This window comes from Phasianus colchicus, chromosome 18, assembly GCF_987193195.1.
Source record: "Phasianus colchicus chromosome 18, bPhaCol1.hap1.1, whole genome shotgun sequence".
Lineage (NCBI taxonomy): Eukaryota > Metazoa > Chordata > Aves > Galliformes > Phasianidae > Phasianus > Phasianus colchicus.
Genome location: NC_143453.1, coordinates 12473446 through 12489472, shown reverse-complemented (window position 1 = coordinate 12489472; position 16027 = coordinate 12473446). Strand labels below are relative to the sequence as shown.

The following is a 16027-nucleotide window of genomic DNA, read 5'->3' as shown; positions in this document are numbered from 1 at the left end:
ACAGACCACAACTGTGTGCCTGCCTATGGGAAGGGCTTTATCTGGCATCAGGCAGACACTGCAAGTGCATGTCTTTACAAGGGCAGTGCCTCAGAATAATCTTCAGACTGGCTACAGCAAAACAAAAACCAAAACAACCTCCATTGTAAAAACAAAAGTTCCATTTATAAGCAAATGAAGCAACTTTTTGCTCTTGGAGCCGGGTTCTTTGCTGGGTTGTTTTGTTTCTGTTTGGTTTGGTGTTGTGTATTTTTTTGCAATTCAGGTATGTGAATTTTGAAATGGGGCTTAATATTAAGCCCATATTGTTTTTTTATTGAGCATAGAAATGGACTTCTTATTACTTCCTATCACGAGTCAACAAATGGACAGCAGTATGACAGTCTTAAGCGTCTCATTTATCTTTCTGCAAGTGCTGAACTATAAAAACGCATCTGTGCTGCCTTCTATATCCATGAGCCTGGACAAATCACTAAGAACTTCTGATAAATTCTTGCTCTCAGGTACGTAAGCCAGCAAAAAGCCCCACGAGAAAAATGGATCGACGTTTTGTGATGCCTTATAAACCCCCAGGAAGCACCCACCAGCTCCTGCACACGGGAGCATCCTCTAAGATACCACCGCGCACACAGCACCGAGGGGCTCAGCACCCCCTGCTCCCCTACACAGACAATAAAACACAGCGGTGTGCTGATGCTGCCAGACAGCAGTTCTGCATTGCTGCTCTTCAACACACAGCGACAGCCATGCTGAACATGAAGCTTGTGTGATCTTAACACCCTTGGGTACCTTTTCCAGAAGCCCCCACGTGAAGCACAAGTATAAGGCTCACACCCATGAACGTGCAGTCCAAAATCTCTAGGACCTCTTAAAGTTTCACCCCAGGTGTCAGAAAATGAGTTCTCTAATTAGCACAACATTTATTTTATCGTTAACTCCATTTAGCCTCAGGGAGACCAATCCGCTCTCGTTAACTGGGGATATCTGCAGCAAATTTAATTAAATTATTTGCTTAGCATTTTGGCTGGTCTGAAATCGAACTCTGGCTCAGGGGCCTGAAGAAGCAAGCTGCCTAAGTTCATAAGAAAGCTTTCTTGTCTTATTTTTTCCCCCCTTTAACCTCTGGCCTTCCCTGTGCATCTCTTGGATTCTGAGCTTCACCTCAGCACAGCACAAACCACAAGGTGTGCTGCAAACCCCTGAGCTCCTGATTAAACCCCTGTGTGAGCAGCAAGGGGAAAACTCAGCTGCTCACATCAGTGTTTCAATTAGCAGAGGGCTACAACAGCACAGCACACGTTAGGTACAAAAAGGGTTCTTCTGTCCAGCAAAACGTGCTTCTGCTGAGTGCCACAACAACTGAGTTTCCTCCAAAGTTTCATTATTTTAAAGAACAATTCACTATTAATCTCCTACACAGAGCTGATTCTCCATGGGCTGCAGAACACTCTTTGAGCCATTTGAGTTCTGTGCAGTTGTATCCCAGTATCATCACTTCCACATTTTATACATATATATTAAAAAAAGCTAAGCTTTTATTTTATGAGAGTCATTTAAAATATGTAAATGTCAAAAGGATTACCTTAGAAAAATCTCTCGGAGAATTAAAAACATTAACAGATTCCCACAGGAAAAATTCCAGCAGAATTCAGCAACTCTCCAGTTCCCACTCCTGTCACTTGTATTTCTATCACACATGGAAGCAAAAACAAATTGCTATTAAAATATCATCCAAACACTCCCCCCCCTACAACTCCACAGTTCTGCTTGAGATACCAACGGCTCCAACAAAGACCTGGAAAAGGTGCTCTGCTCCTTAGGCTGGCTCAGGGCAGCAGCTCCACTATCAGAGCACTTTTCAGGTACAGGTGAAATAAATCTCTCTAAGCACGTCTGGCAAACTGATTGGGGACTGAAACCAGCAGGTGTGCAGACATAATTACTACTGCAAAAATTCAGCACATCCAGGTGTGCTCACCATTAGCTACAAGAAATCCCTGGTTTTTTGTTTTTTTTAATTCCTAGCCTGCCAGATGCCACCCCGCCACAGGAAAACCCGGCACACCATGAGCTGAGAGAGACGTGAATACATCGATCCTCCCCCTTCTTCCACGGCTCCTTTTGCATTCACACGAAGCCTCGTCTCAGCCCGCACTGCTGCACAAACCCGCCCTCGCCGTTCGGTGCCGCGACTCGGGGCGCGAGCTGCATGGTCACAGCTCAGCTCACACACGTGAGAGGTTGTGTTTTACTGACAGCAAAAGGCCTGAGAGCCGGGCTGTGCTTCGGCACACAAACGCTGTTAGATGCGTTGCGGCAATTTTTAAGCCCAGTTTTTTGTTCTGCATATACCAATGAAAAATAGACAACACAGTGAGACGGCTAAGTCAGTAATAAAGGGATAACATGAGGCAATCTGATAAAGAAATCTGCACCTGGGCACCAAGAAAAGCCTTTCTGCATTCAGCATCAAGTCAGCACGTATAGAACGCTTAGGGAAGAACAAAGAGGGACTGAGATCTAAAGCCCAAATTAAAAGCTGGGCAGCCTGATTTTAGCATTCTTACTCCAGAGCCCTGAAAGACAGAGTCTGTGTGCTGCGTGCAGCCACAGAAACGTGCACTGCTGAAAGCAGATCCAGAAGGAAAGGCTGCACAGCAACTGCCTGCACGGCTGGGAGTGTGGGAGCACTGCACAGTGCTGAGTGCACTCAAAACTCACCCACCAACCAACACCACTGCGACACTCTTTCAGTTCAAAGCTCCAGTTACGGTCTTTGGTGCTAAATGCAGATATGAACCTGTCCTGTACTCTTAGGATTTCTTTAACACTATTTTTAAAAATATGTATTTCAAATTTAAATTAGAAATGAGTAGAAAGCTTTGAATCAAGAAACTGATTTCAAGCAGAAGTTCGATGTCTGATTTAGCCAGCAAAACGTATGAATAAAGCAGTCAATTTTCAGACGTAAGGATAACCAATGCATTCTATTCAAACTAGTTATTTCCCATATTACCAATGATAACCAAAGTACAAATTAAGCACAGCGAGGTATGTTTGTATTTTATATTTGCCCTTGAAACTTATCCTCCCCTTCCCCCTCTCTCCCCCCCCCAAAAAAAACCAAACAAAAACAACTGCAGCAATCCCAGGACGGGCCGGGAAGCACAGAGCAGTGAGCACTGAGGTGCAGAGTCCAGGCGGATTTCCAGATGGAAGGCTGCTGCTCAAGAAACTTGCTAGAGACACCTCAGCGTCAAAGCGAGCGCACTGGTTTGCACTGCCTGGCCATGCAGCCTCGTAGTGCCTGACAGCCGCTCCCCCAGCTCACACTTACACAACCAGTGGTGGAAGTTTCCACGTTTTAATTGTGACAGCCAACCGCGGATCGGCAGCAAACAGAACTGCGGATCAGCAGCTGGCGTGACGCCGAGCAATCTTACGGGAGCAGGAAGAAAAGCCCCGTAAGCATCGTGCAGCACAACGCACCGCGATGGGCTTCACCCAGGGAACGGCTGCTGGCGGCGTTAGCTCCTCACTGAGCACCGTCCCGCAGCAGGAATAAATACTGCGGCACAGCGCGTTGTGTTCCTGAGCAATGAAGTTGGCACGGAGGTTGCACACAAGTGACAGCGCACTGCCTTCAGAACGCCGAGCCCTGCGGCCCTGCCTGGAGGCTCACCTTCAAGTTCTTCTATCTGCAGTTTTTAAAGTCACCGTATAATTATTATTTTCCATATGAAAACAGAGTCAGCACGGGAAGAAAAGGAAGAAGGACGGTAATTATCTGCAAGACACCGAGTTAGCATATGGATCTCATTGCCACTTACACACTTTGGTCATCGAAACAAAGCTATTAATCAATATGTAAAAGCCATAAATTAACATAAACATTAATCATTCTAATACTCCCACTGTGTCAGACTGATAATTTTTTTCAGCCTTTCATTCTGACACATTTGCCTTCAGCCATCAGCTGCCTGGCCTCTTCCAGCACCGTTACACCTCTGGGGCACTGAAGGCAGCATTTTGAAGGCAGCCAAGGATCACAGTTACATTCACACTAAATATACGGAGGCTGAAATCAGAAGGCCCCTCTCTCACGATATCAGCACGCTGGCTTTTAGTAAGAACAGCCTGAAGTACAGCGTGGAAATACAGCTGAGATGGATGAAGTTCTGCTGTTTCATCAACAGCTTCAGATGAGGAAAGACACCCTAGGATTTACTCTGGGATCCACCCGCTCGGCACAGCGAGGTGATGTAGGCACAAAGCACAGCAGTCGTTCTCTGCGACACACCCAACATAAAGGGAGCACAGAAAAAAAAAAAGAAAAAAAAAAGAAAACGACAAGGCCAGATCTCCTAGAAAATCCGGAGAATGGGAAAATGCAGAACGTCAGTGGAAAGAAGAATGGACGCAGCTGCCCCACGGCAACACGCAGCGGATGAATTCCGGTCCGTGCGACGGACGCACCGCACCTGGGCGCGGCGCAGCGCAGCCCCGCACGGCCGCCCCCTGCAGCCAGCAGCACCGCCGCGCAACGGCGCCCTCGGACTGCAGGGGCTTCGCTGCGCCTCCAGGCATTTTAGCAGACATTTCCTGCAATAATCTTTGGTAACAAACTATTAAAAAGAACTGACAGAGAAGAAATGTATCAAGTCGTTACAGCAACTCGAGTTACTTGAGCCGGAATTGTGTGTCTGCAATTAAGGATTCTGTAACTCTGCCCAATTAAAGCATCACTTTATTTGAAAACTAATTAATTCTAAATACATATTTTTCCCATGACAAACTTTTATGATTATTTAACTTATTCTGTTATAATTGCTTTAATTAATCTACTCTTGCATGATATGCTGCTGTTATTCTGGCACCTGACCAACGAAGACAAAAAATTGATTGCAGTTCCGTGGTGCAAGAGCAGAAGCTGTCACAGCAGTTTCAACACCGCTTTTATTTATTTGTCTGTTCTATTACTTTTCTTTTCCTCCCACAGGGCACAGGAAACACAATACACAGCGGATGACATTTTGTCTTCTATGCTTTTTTCTTCAAAGTGTGAAATATAACTGAAGAGTGTGGAGTTAAGGAAATGTACTCGTAATACGATCTTCTGTCATAAAAAACAACCTATCGGAAATTAACGGCCAGCTCTGAAAGGCAGCACACCGTGCCTTCCGACCGACCCCTGGTGCGCAGGACCAGGTCTGGAGCTGCCAGAAACGACACAGCAACGTGCTCAGAGAGTGGCCTCACAGCCATCGGAAGGGAGGATGGGGCCAAAACTCATTTTTACACTTATCTTCAAATCACGTTCATTTTAATATTTCAGTCAGTTTTTTTAATCTTACACCAGGTTACCTCACGTGCAACTGAACTCTTCTCACTCTGCAAGTAGCCCCACCACGTTAAAACAGAAATGTATTCAGACTTTCAGCAGTGTGTTCTATTTTGCTTTGGCCACACCTGAAATAAAAATTCCTGCCACTTTCAGATCGAAGTCCTCAAGTTCCTTTGGACACGAATGCCCCGTCATGAACACAAATGCACCCAGCTGTGGGTGGGAGGAGGTTCCGAGCACAAAGACAAAAAAGGGGAACAACACCACCTATGCTATGTTTAAGTGTATGTCAAAGATTATAAAGAATTGTTATGCTATGAAATACCTCCCAAAATTCAGGCCTAATGAATAATTTGTCTATTAGGATTCCAAAAAAGTGTAAACAAATTTCATTTGGAGAAGCCAAATTGCTATTGGAGAGCAAATTAATCTAAGAAATCTAATGAGAATTAGTGTATTACCAGTGCAAACAGGGCTGACATTTACAAGGCAAATATTACCTGAATAAAAAATAAAGAAGTTTATTTTAACAGTTTAACCCAAGCTGCACTTGAGAGACAAACACACAGCTGTTCTTTCAGGCCGGTTCCACCAAGTAAGGCTATGCCCATTTTGCAAGAGCATGCAGGATGTTTTCATTAAATCTGCTCTCATGTCCAAAGCTCTGAGCCTGATCACATACTAACCAGTTGTGTTAATGATATTGATTAATTTTAATTAATTAATATTAATGAAAAGCAGGTGCCAAGCTGAACAGCAGCTGAGCAGTGACGATGCTCAGCTCCCAGTACTGTTTCCTGCGTCTGTGACGTTCTGACCAACTTCAGCTGACCTGCTTTAAGGAATAACACTAATTAACATCTAGCAAACGGACAGACATAAAGCCAGAGTTCCATGGTTTCCACACGTGACCTCAGACTTCACTCCTGTCACCTGCAATAAACTTCCCGGCCCGAAATGGAGTGAGATGCAGAGCTGTGTCACTGCCCCCATGGGGAGCTCAGAACAACTCTGCAGCACCTGAACTTGAACTCCCAGCCTGCGCCATCAGCCCCGCACACCGCGCTGCCAGGAGCCGAAGCGTCTTTCACCAGATCATCAGACTGTGTCATCTTCTGACCAACTTCATTAGGAGAACTTTTACCCGTCCTATTACCTCAAACCAGAAAAGCTAGATCGAAGTATAACCGACTTTACAGCACAATAAAACTGTTATAAATATTTAAACACTAATTAAAAGGCCTCTTCTGTAAAAAGCAAATAAATAATGAAAGCCATTTCTTCTGATGCTATTAAATGCAATCGTATTTATCTCGTGCTTCTGAGAAAAAACGGGGCTTAGGGAGGGCTGCTGGCCTGCTAAGCCCTCGCATCAGTAAGCCACACGAGCCCCACTCCTGTGACAACAGATTAACCCTGAATGCCTCTGCCAGCTCCATCCACAGCAGACAGCCCTGCCGTACCCACTTCGTGCAGCTGTACTGGATGGCCACCGCCTCCAAAAGGAGAGAAATATTCTAAGGAAATGTTACATCAGTGAGGAATTCTTTGGTAAACACAATTAGCATTTTCTTCTTCCTAAAATGCCCGTGATCCTGTCTCCTAAAAAGGTCAGAAACTGTCATCTTTTGGCCGATGCATTTTCTGCTCAGAAATATGAGATCTGCATAAAACGCAGCGTGGGGCATTGCTGCATATCTTCCCTGCTCTCCTTCTCAGCTGGGTAACGAGCGTGGCATGAGATGAAAACAAAGAAATGATGACATTAGGAACAGAGCGAGGAAGGGAGGGTAGGCTAACCCTGAGCAGCAGTACTGAACAACGGGACAGCCATCAGATTCATCTCACTTCTGCTGCAGGACCACAATCAGATTCTCCATCTGTAACTCAAACTTTAGAAGTATGATAATTTACGGAAAGGAGATTAATTTAGCCATTTTGAGTCAAAGGCGTATTTCATAGCTTCATCCCAAATCCTGCACGTTGTGAGGATCCCTTTCCCCTTTGAAGACTTAGTGAATGATTGAAGCTTCTACTTTCTGAGAAACAGATAACACAAGACTAGTAATCTGACTCTAAGCCATTGGATAAAGGCAGTTTGTTTCCTCTTAGCCCATCTGTCAACACCTCTTCAGTAATTAGTCCTAATTATTACAAAGGGCTAGCCTCCCATTCGCATTATTAAATCAGAAATAGTATCATAGCCAGGTATCTTTCAACGCTTACCAGGCTGGCGACCTTCGATTCCATTGAATCTTCTATCAGTATCCGCCTTTGGAAGAGCCTCGGCAGTAATTTTAGCAGCGGCTTCAAAGATGCAAATCCCACAGTGGAATTCCAGGGATGCATTCATGTACACACCCACCCCATGTGACAGGAGAGCAAGCAACACAATTGACCTTCGCATTGTTCTCTGAACTCCTGTGACATAAAGCACACATCTCTGCTTCGCACAATGCCTGCGTGCTTGGAGGCGCTTTGAACTGAAGGCTGGAGGAAAAATAGTGAAACTGTGTCTGTAAAGGCGAGGGTCAAACCTTTGATAAGAGAACAATACATTGAAGCTTTTTTTTCACATCAAGATAAATTTGCAAACAGTAAATAGTGACTAAAAATAAGCATAAACATATTTAGGTGTGAAGACTTAAAAGGCTGCGTTTATTTCTGCCCTACAGCCGCCCTGGAAAACAGGACGATGACATCAGAACGCGCACTGCACGGAGGCTCACCTCGCTCAGGCTTTGCTCTGAGCTCTTTGTGCTAACGCTCACTGAACTGAAAGGGGAAAAGAAGATACTCCGAAGAGCTGGGGCTCTGTTTCATTCGGCTCAGAACCAAACGTTTCCCAGCAGCGCCTCTGAGAGCACCGCCGAGGGGTTCTCGATGCTGGGCTCTCATCGGTGCCACCCTGGGTTTCCTCGGACACAGCGAAGCGACCTCGACCAGCACAGCACATGGATGGGCCTCGGCACAAAGCCTCGTGCAGGGCAGCAACACAGGCATGGGGACTCTCCGTTCGACAAGAACACCGCATCTCCAATTAAAACAGCATAGTTTTGTTTCCAAAAACACAACCCAGACATTTTAAAAAACTTCTGTTTGCTACGCAGAGGTGTTTTAGCGCTGCTTCCCCCTCCTCGCAGGCGCCCTCTGAATGCTAGAAGGTCGATAATGGAATGATGTCTGAGCTCACAGAACCCCGAGGTAAGCAGCAGAACTGCTGCGTACTGCACAAAAAGCAGCACCCCAGAGGCAGGGTTTGTGTGGGCACCCAGCAGCTGGGCAGGCACCACGTGTGGATGCCCCGGCCCGCAGAAGGCGCACGGCACGGGCACCGAGCCCCACGCCCTGGGCCCCCCTGTGGGTGCACGGCCTGAGTCCCTCTTCTGTGTCATCCTTCCACTTGGCCAACTTCCGATGAGCACAGACATCTCCGGCGGCACTGCAGCATGAGGAACTGCTCCTAGCCAGAAACTGCTTCCTGCAGAGCCACCACGAGCACCTTCAGGGCACCGCACAGCGCCTGGCTCTTCGCTGCAGGGATAACCAGCACTCACTGCCAAGAAGAAACAACAAACACACAACATTTGCTTCCCAATCTGTACATTTTCCAAAGAAATGTCACGTCAGTAACACGCATAGCAGCAGGCAGGCATTTGACTATCAGTGGATCAGACTCTGAAACATTAAAATACTTCCAGTAGCAACAATGCAGTATTAACATGCTTGCTACCAATTATTTCTTGATTATCCTTACAAGAATTCAGCACATTAACAACCAGACCTTTTCAAAGGAAAGCACTGTATGCTTCTAGCTTCCCTACATACCTGTCTGTCTGTCAGGGAAGAAGGTAAGGATCCCACCTGCTCTGTATCAACCCGCAGAGCTTGGGCCCATTTCTGCAGCAATAAGCTCTACAGCCTCACTGCCTCCTGGGACCAGGACCCCTCCAACTATCAGCTCTTTCTCTTCATTCCCAGCTACATGCAGTTCAGTGGCATATTTTACAGTTAGTTAGATCACTCCCTGTTGTAATGTTACTTTGTGCTGTGTGTAAAAGCTGGAGTAGCAATGATTGTATGAGATGAAAATTGAGGGAAAAAGCAAACCAATATTAATGGAAGCAAAGTGTTCAGGGCAAAAGAGACAAGCATTATAAAATCATACTTGCACAACGTAATCTTAGAATCCCAGCACAAGAAATAAAAAAATATATACTGTTTGCTCCAAAAGTAACACCTCCTATTCACTGCCCTCAGAACTGCATCTAAGAGCACAGTAACTTGATGGAGAAAATTCTCACTACAGCAGTCACCACCCCCAGCTGAGCACTTTCACAACGAACAAGAGCTGCGTGCTGCATCAGAACAACCTGCATGGCCATGTGGAGCATGGCTTGTCTTCCACACCACTGTCACCACCCTCACTGAGCTCACAGACACTGCGGGGTCTCCATCACTGTTCAGCAAGCACCGATGAATGTCAGTGGGTGCCATTTTTTCTGCACAGAGGAGCTCAACAACAGACCTTTGCTCCACAGACTCCCGTGTCAGATGCCATTCTGTCAGTGTTCCTCTGACACATGGAGGAGACGGTGCTGCAATCTCCCCAGGGCTGGGCACAGCATCTCTGCACCACAACCACTGCTCCAGCCTCCTTCCACCACCACGTGCCCAAAGCCCACCATCCAAAACCTGCTGGGACACATCACCACATCTCCTGTGGTCATCCAGAAACGCCTCTGTCTTATAGGCCATGAGATGGATGGACTCCGTGGTCCTTCTCTGGTGGTTCTGCACAAGTACAGAGGGCAGGGTGAGCCACGTGCTCCCTGCGAAGTCCTCGAACGAGGAAATGAGAACTGGATTCCAGGAAGCTGCTATCGAACCGCCTCTGCAAAGCAGAGCATTCACTTTTAGACAGGACACTTCAGAAAATGTTGTAAGTGCAGAAATACTGCTGCAGTTTCCTCAGTAAAACAGTTCCCACTGAGGTCCAAAATACATCAGTAATTTTACACAAGAGCAGCACCACAAAAGCAACACAGATTTTAAGGAGACTTCACACAGTGAAGCTGTGCATGCACATCTGTGAGCAGCAGCAGCCAAGGCACACAAACCCAGCAGCTGTCTTTATCTCTCTCGAACACACAAGTCTTCATCATAATGTGTTTTCCATAAAGGCAGGTATAATTCAGCCTGCAAGGTAATTTCTCTTTTCAAATCTGCAAGCCCTAGTTTCAAGGAAGAAGACTGCCAAAGCATATCATACCTACCATAGCAATAAATTCTTCACAGATGAGGTTTTATACATAAATTACCTTCATTTACAGTCTCAGGACGCTCTTCTACATTTTATGAGATAACATGAATTATGAGCACCCGTGTATTTCTTGTAGGTACAACGTGAGACAGACGTCGCACACACGCGTAAGACGACGTGACTGAGCTGTGCTCTGTGCCCTGCTGAACATCGTGGTGTGACAGCAGGCTCTGCCTGAGAGAAGCTGCTGTAACAGTGTGTGCGTGTGAATTAAGTCGAACCAGGATTAAACGTGAATCGCATGGTCAAATAAAAGCAGTAAAAATACCTGAAAGGCTTTTTTTTCTAAACCTTATAAATGTGGATGCCTTAAACTGCTATTTCTCAGTTTAGTAATTGGTACATTTACGGCTTGGCAAAGTAACTCCTTTTAAGCAAACTGTACATTTTAAGTGCACAATTTATATTTAATTGAAACTAGCACTGTAATCCGTACAAAATTTGGCTGGATTTCACTGGCTGAGCTTTAGGTATTTTGCTGGTTCTGCTGGATTTTTAAAACCCTGGAGATGTGGGAATGGAATGAGTCTGTTTGCTATTATCAGTACTCTATGGTGAGTGCTGTGACCCACAGGAACCTTCATCCCAGCCATTCTCCACACATCCACTCAGGCCTGGGTGCTTCAGCCTTCACACACACTTGCCTCTGGAGTTCTAATTTCAGGCAATCACAGCGAATATGAACTGGCAAACAGAACCAGGACCCAGTTCTACATACTGCTCTACCCTCGACATCTTGGTAAGAGGTGAACCGTTGGACTGGATGATCTTTTAGGTCTTTTCCAACCTTGGTGATTCTATGATTCTATGATCTGAGTGAGCCTCAGAGTTACAAAGGTTCACAAGAGCAGCTCCAGGATCGTTTTTCTACCAGGTCACAGTCCTGGTCCACAGTGTTAAACAGCAGCGCTGCCAGCAACGCACCAAGCAGCAATCGCACCGATGGCACGGGAAGGCTGCGCTGCTGCCACGACAGCGGGGAAGGATCAGGCATGAAGGCTCCTCAACAAGACCAGGCAAAAGAGAAAACACTGAATCATATTGGAGTCATTTCCAGAAGGTCAGACTGCCGCAGAACACGCAGTCAGGGCTGCGAAGCCTTCAGGCTCAGTCTTGCACCGGGCTGCACGCGGCACAGCGCCCAGAGGCGCCGCGGGAGGAGCGGGTGACTCAGACACCGCCTGCCTGCCTGCCTGCCTGCCTGCCCCTCGCGTGGACCACAAATAACGGCACCCACTCCGCACAGCACCCACTCCGTGCGGCTGCCAGCCCTGTGCCTGCCGCTCTGTGCCGCTCCGAGTGACGGAAGGAAGCAGGCGCAGGGCCGGGCTGCAGCCCTTCTGCTGCCATTCCCCCGTGGCCAAACACGACCTCTCAGCAGGCCCTGGGGACACGTTCATTTCCCACCCCCACCCCGAGGTGCTTCTAGGGTCAGGAATGATCTAGCACAAAGACAGAACCAGCATGAAAGAGAGTTCTAGCTAGGAAGATCACGCGTTGTCACAGGTAACGATAACAGTGTTTAACAGGCACGAGCACAAAGGCACTTGTTTCAGAGATTCTCCCTTTCTACTTATAACTTAAGGATATTATTAAATGTCCAATTACATCATCAGCCATAGACAGCATTTACAGCATAAAATGGCTATAATTAAATGCTAACTGTTGATTATAATAATTCAGCGATGGAGCAATAAAATAAACAAGTACCTTTAAAAAGTTATTTCCAAAGAGTATTCAGACAGCACAGGGAAACATCAGGGGAAACGTCAGACCCTGGGGCATCCCAGCGGGGCCACGAGATGCAAGGTGCAAGGCTCCTCAGGCCCAGGCACCGCGTCCTCCACAACCTTTGCTGGTCGTTGCTGCAGGTCTGAGTGCAGCTGCTGGACGGTTGGTGGCAAATGAGTGAATTCCTGACCCCACCGTTCAGAATTCCAGTGTCACCTTCAAACTGGTCACTTGGAAAAGCGACAGCCTACATGGAGACTAAGCACATAAAGATCCGGAGTCGTGAGGCAGCTCCGTGCACCTACGTTACATTTACACAGGTCACTCCTACGCAAGTTGGAATGGATAATAATGAAAAATTCTTTACATGTGGCATTACAATAAGAATTTTTTTTTGTAAAAAAAACAGAATGCAGACCATTTTTGACAAACTCTTTTTTTTGTGTGTGTTTTTCTTTTTTCTTCCAGGCGGACGTTCAGCTAAGCCACAACTGAGCTGGAAGCGCGCAGCTCAAACCAAACGCCTTGTCAGCCAAGCACGGCCGATCGACCCTTGCTACATTACACGGCCTTCCTTTACTGAGAACAAAACACAGTTTGTCAAAAAGCACATTTCTAAGCAGGAGTAATGACCGTGTCCAATCCCATAGCTCCATTATTTAAAAAACAGCACAAAACCCACAACAAACCAGATTAAAAAAAGCAACAAGTGAAGGCCTTCTATCAGCGTATCTGGCTGCGAGGGGGTGGGAAGAATAATGTGTTACACTGCTGTGGAGGAAACACATACAGCAACTGGAAAATGGACTATAAAAAGCTCGTCTTACATAAACATGGGAGGAAGTAACCAACACCCTCAATTGTTGAAGTGAAAGGAGGAGGACCTGAATACACAACTAAAAAAAAAGAAATAAACATGAAAATATTGAACGTTTCACATTTTCCCAATTATTCTCGAATTCGAGAGTCTTGTTCAATGGAGACGAACTGCTCCAGCAGACCTGCCACGTCTCCCTGCACCACACGTTCATGCACAGCACTGCAGACTCAACAACCGACAGACGGACAGACGGAGCCCTCTGCACCTGGGCAAGGGATCGCGTGCAAAGGAAAGGCACGGTGCTGTGCTGCAGAAAAGGCGTGTGCCTCCACAGCAAACCATGCCTGCTCCAATGCATCCCCAGCTGCATCCCCCAGCTGCTCCCCTCCAGCCACAGCACAGCTCTCCCCAGCCAGGAGCCAGCATGGCAGCTTCTCCTATGCCAGAGACACAAGAGTTCGGTGCTCCGATCTGCAGCAGGCACGAAGGCTCTAAGAGAGAGAGATCCAAAGAGTTTGCACAATGTTGTCCCCCATTTTTCCATTAAGGTCACTTTCTCTAGCAGGGAAAATACATTTGCTCGTGGCATTTAGCAAAGTCATCCCCTTCCAGCTCCAGAGCTTGAACTTATCAGCAACTACTGGGTCAAAATGCAGACACCCAGGACACGGGTTCTGCTAATCCTTACAAAGCACTCCTTCCCCAGGCATTCACTGTATAGAAGAGCACCAAATTGACATCAAATGAGGCAGAAGTCAAGATTTCTAACGAACTCATCAGGGTTAAAAATCTTCACTCTAACCAGGACTTCCCTTCCTCAGATGCTCCTGGCACATCCACAAGGCAAAGCCGCCCTGCAGACCTCCACCTCATCCCTGCCATCCCTTTCCACGCACAGAGCATCGTGCAAATTTGTACCCATTCCATAATGCAAACATCAAAAATGAATTCTTAGATGCTTACACAGCTCTCCTGCCCCCAGTCCTCAAGCAGTTACTTCTTTCTGCTCAAAAACAAAACCTGACGAGAGACACTGGCATTTTAAAGAGAGGGAAGCAGAAACTGCTCATCAAATGAGCAGGTTGAGCTATGCTTCTGGGTATGTATTACACTATCATTTTTGCATTACACCTACTCTACTAAATATACAAAACACTGAGCAAGTGATAGCTTTGTCAGCCACCAGCTAATCAAATGAAAAATTATTAGGCTTAGGAAAATAATAAAAGCAGAAGCCAGCTGTGCGTTTGCTGGATGAAAATCCCAGTGTCTCCATGTTAGCTCATGTGCATTTCAATTTCTGGGAAGAAAATAATGGGAGTTTCTCCACCCTTTCTCATGTGAGCCATAAAACAGATTTATTACCTAGGATATATTCTGTGTTTTCTCCTGAGGAAAAAAAGAAAGTGGTGGAACAAGTTCATTTTTTCCCTTCTACAACGAGGATTTTCTTTACAATGAACACAGAGCTAAATTTTGGTATCATGTGGCCCCCCCATTTAATGCTCCAGTCACACTTTTTACCTTTCTAAATCTCAAAGTGCAGCGTTTTCATCTCAGTGGGGAACACACAGCTGCTCCAGCTGTCCGAGTGTGGAACGGCGTCCTCATATTCCTACCTGCTGTGTTTTAAAGCACAATCCTTTCCTTCTCTGAATCAAAGAATTTAATGTCTACTAAAAAATCATGGAGCAACTTAAAATAATAACTAAAAAAAATGTAAAGGCAAAGCATCGCTCGCATTTCTTTGCAAACAGTTCCTGCTCAGCTTCGCCTTTCAGCCAGCAGCCACCCAGCAGCTCTGGGAAACCTAAAGGCAGAGGTCAGGGTTGAGTATCACCTGGAAAGGTTTTCCTGTACAAATTACTTTTCTTTTTTCTGTAACAGTCACAGTTTGACCTTTAAAAATAAATTACAAGAGAGAATTTGCAGACTGGAAGATTTTACTCCCAGGGCTCCTCATTTGCTTACAGCGCAACGCTCCGATTCTACGCCCCTCTGAAGAGCAGTGAGAATAAAGCCGTCCTTAGGAAAGGTGGTGCTCTGCAGCTCCCACTTCTGACATGCAGAAGAGACAGACTCGCATCTGAACTCCTTCTCAATCACGACACAGCTCAGACCCTCCAGCTGAGCGCTCAGCAAAGTGCTGAGGATAATACGTGCCTCTGAAAACAAACCCAGTAATACCTCCGTCCTTGAGAGCTGTGCCACGTCTGCCACCTAACCATGACCTACAAAGACCTACACCCCTGATAACAGCATCTACACTTTAACGAGTTGCTTTTCACAGCACAGCAAACCTGACATCCCACAAAGCTCCAGTTCTTTCAAACAGCCCCTGACTGTAAGCACACGCACAGCACGCCGCAACAACACGAGAAACGAAACAACATCAGAAAAGATGAGCTGTGCCACTGTTAGCAGCACAGCAACAGAACGCGCCATAGAAAGTTGTGAAACATATATAGAGAGACACGTACACACACACTCATGTATGTATACACACGTAGTAATACCGTCTATACACACGTAAGTATTTTGCTTAGGAAAAGCAGAGTCCTGTTCCTTTTAGCACACAGCAGTGCCAGCGCGAGGCTCCAAAGGAAGCTCTTCTGCTCATGCAAAAAATACACAGATATTTTTGTAGATGTATTTCTTTCTCATGGCTCTGTGAGCACTTCGACTGCTCCGCAGAGACCAGTATTTTAAGAAAGAAACAACACCAAACCCACAAAACAATAGTTAAATAGGTGTTCAAGGTATCACTAATTGCAAACCCATCATTTGTGCTACCAGATATATTGCAGTG

At 46.2% G+C, this 16027-nt stretch overlaps 1 protein-coding gene across 12 annotated transcripts in view; it reads right to left on the bottom strand.

Moving 5' to 3' along the window:
- GNB1L (G protein subunit beta 1 like) overlaps positions 1 to 16027 on the bottom strand; it is a 37480-nt gene that overhangs the window by 18229 nt on the left and 3224 nt on the right. For 4 of the 12 annotated variants that reach the window (XR_004166838.2, XM_090120929.1, XM_090120932.1 and 1 more), the window contains exon 2: positions 1583 to 1687. The exons of 4 other annotated variants lie outside the window; for them this stretch is intronic. Coding sequence is in view for 5 of the 8 variants with exons in the window: in XM_090120929.1 (XP_089977055.1) it covers positions 1583 to 1687 (105 nt within the window). In the remaining 3 variants the exon portion in view is untranslated. Of the gene's footprint in view, positions 1 to 1582; positions 1688 to 1780; positions 1909 to 7570; positions 10085 to 16027 lie in introns of those variants that run through there. 4 more of the 12 variants (XM_090120937.1, XM_090120933.1, XM_090120936.1 and 1 more) reach the window with 3 other exon arrangements.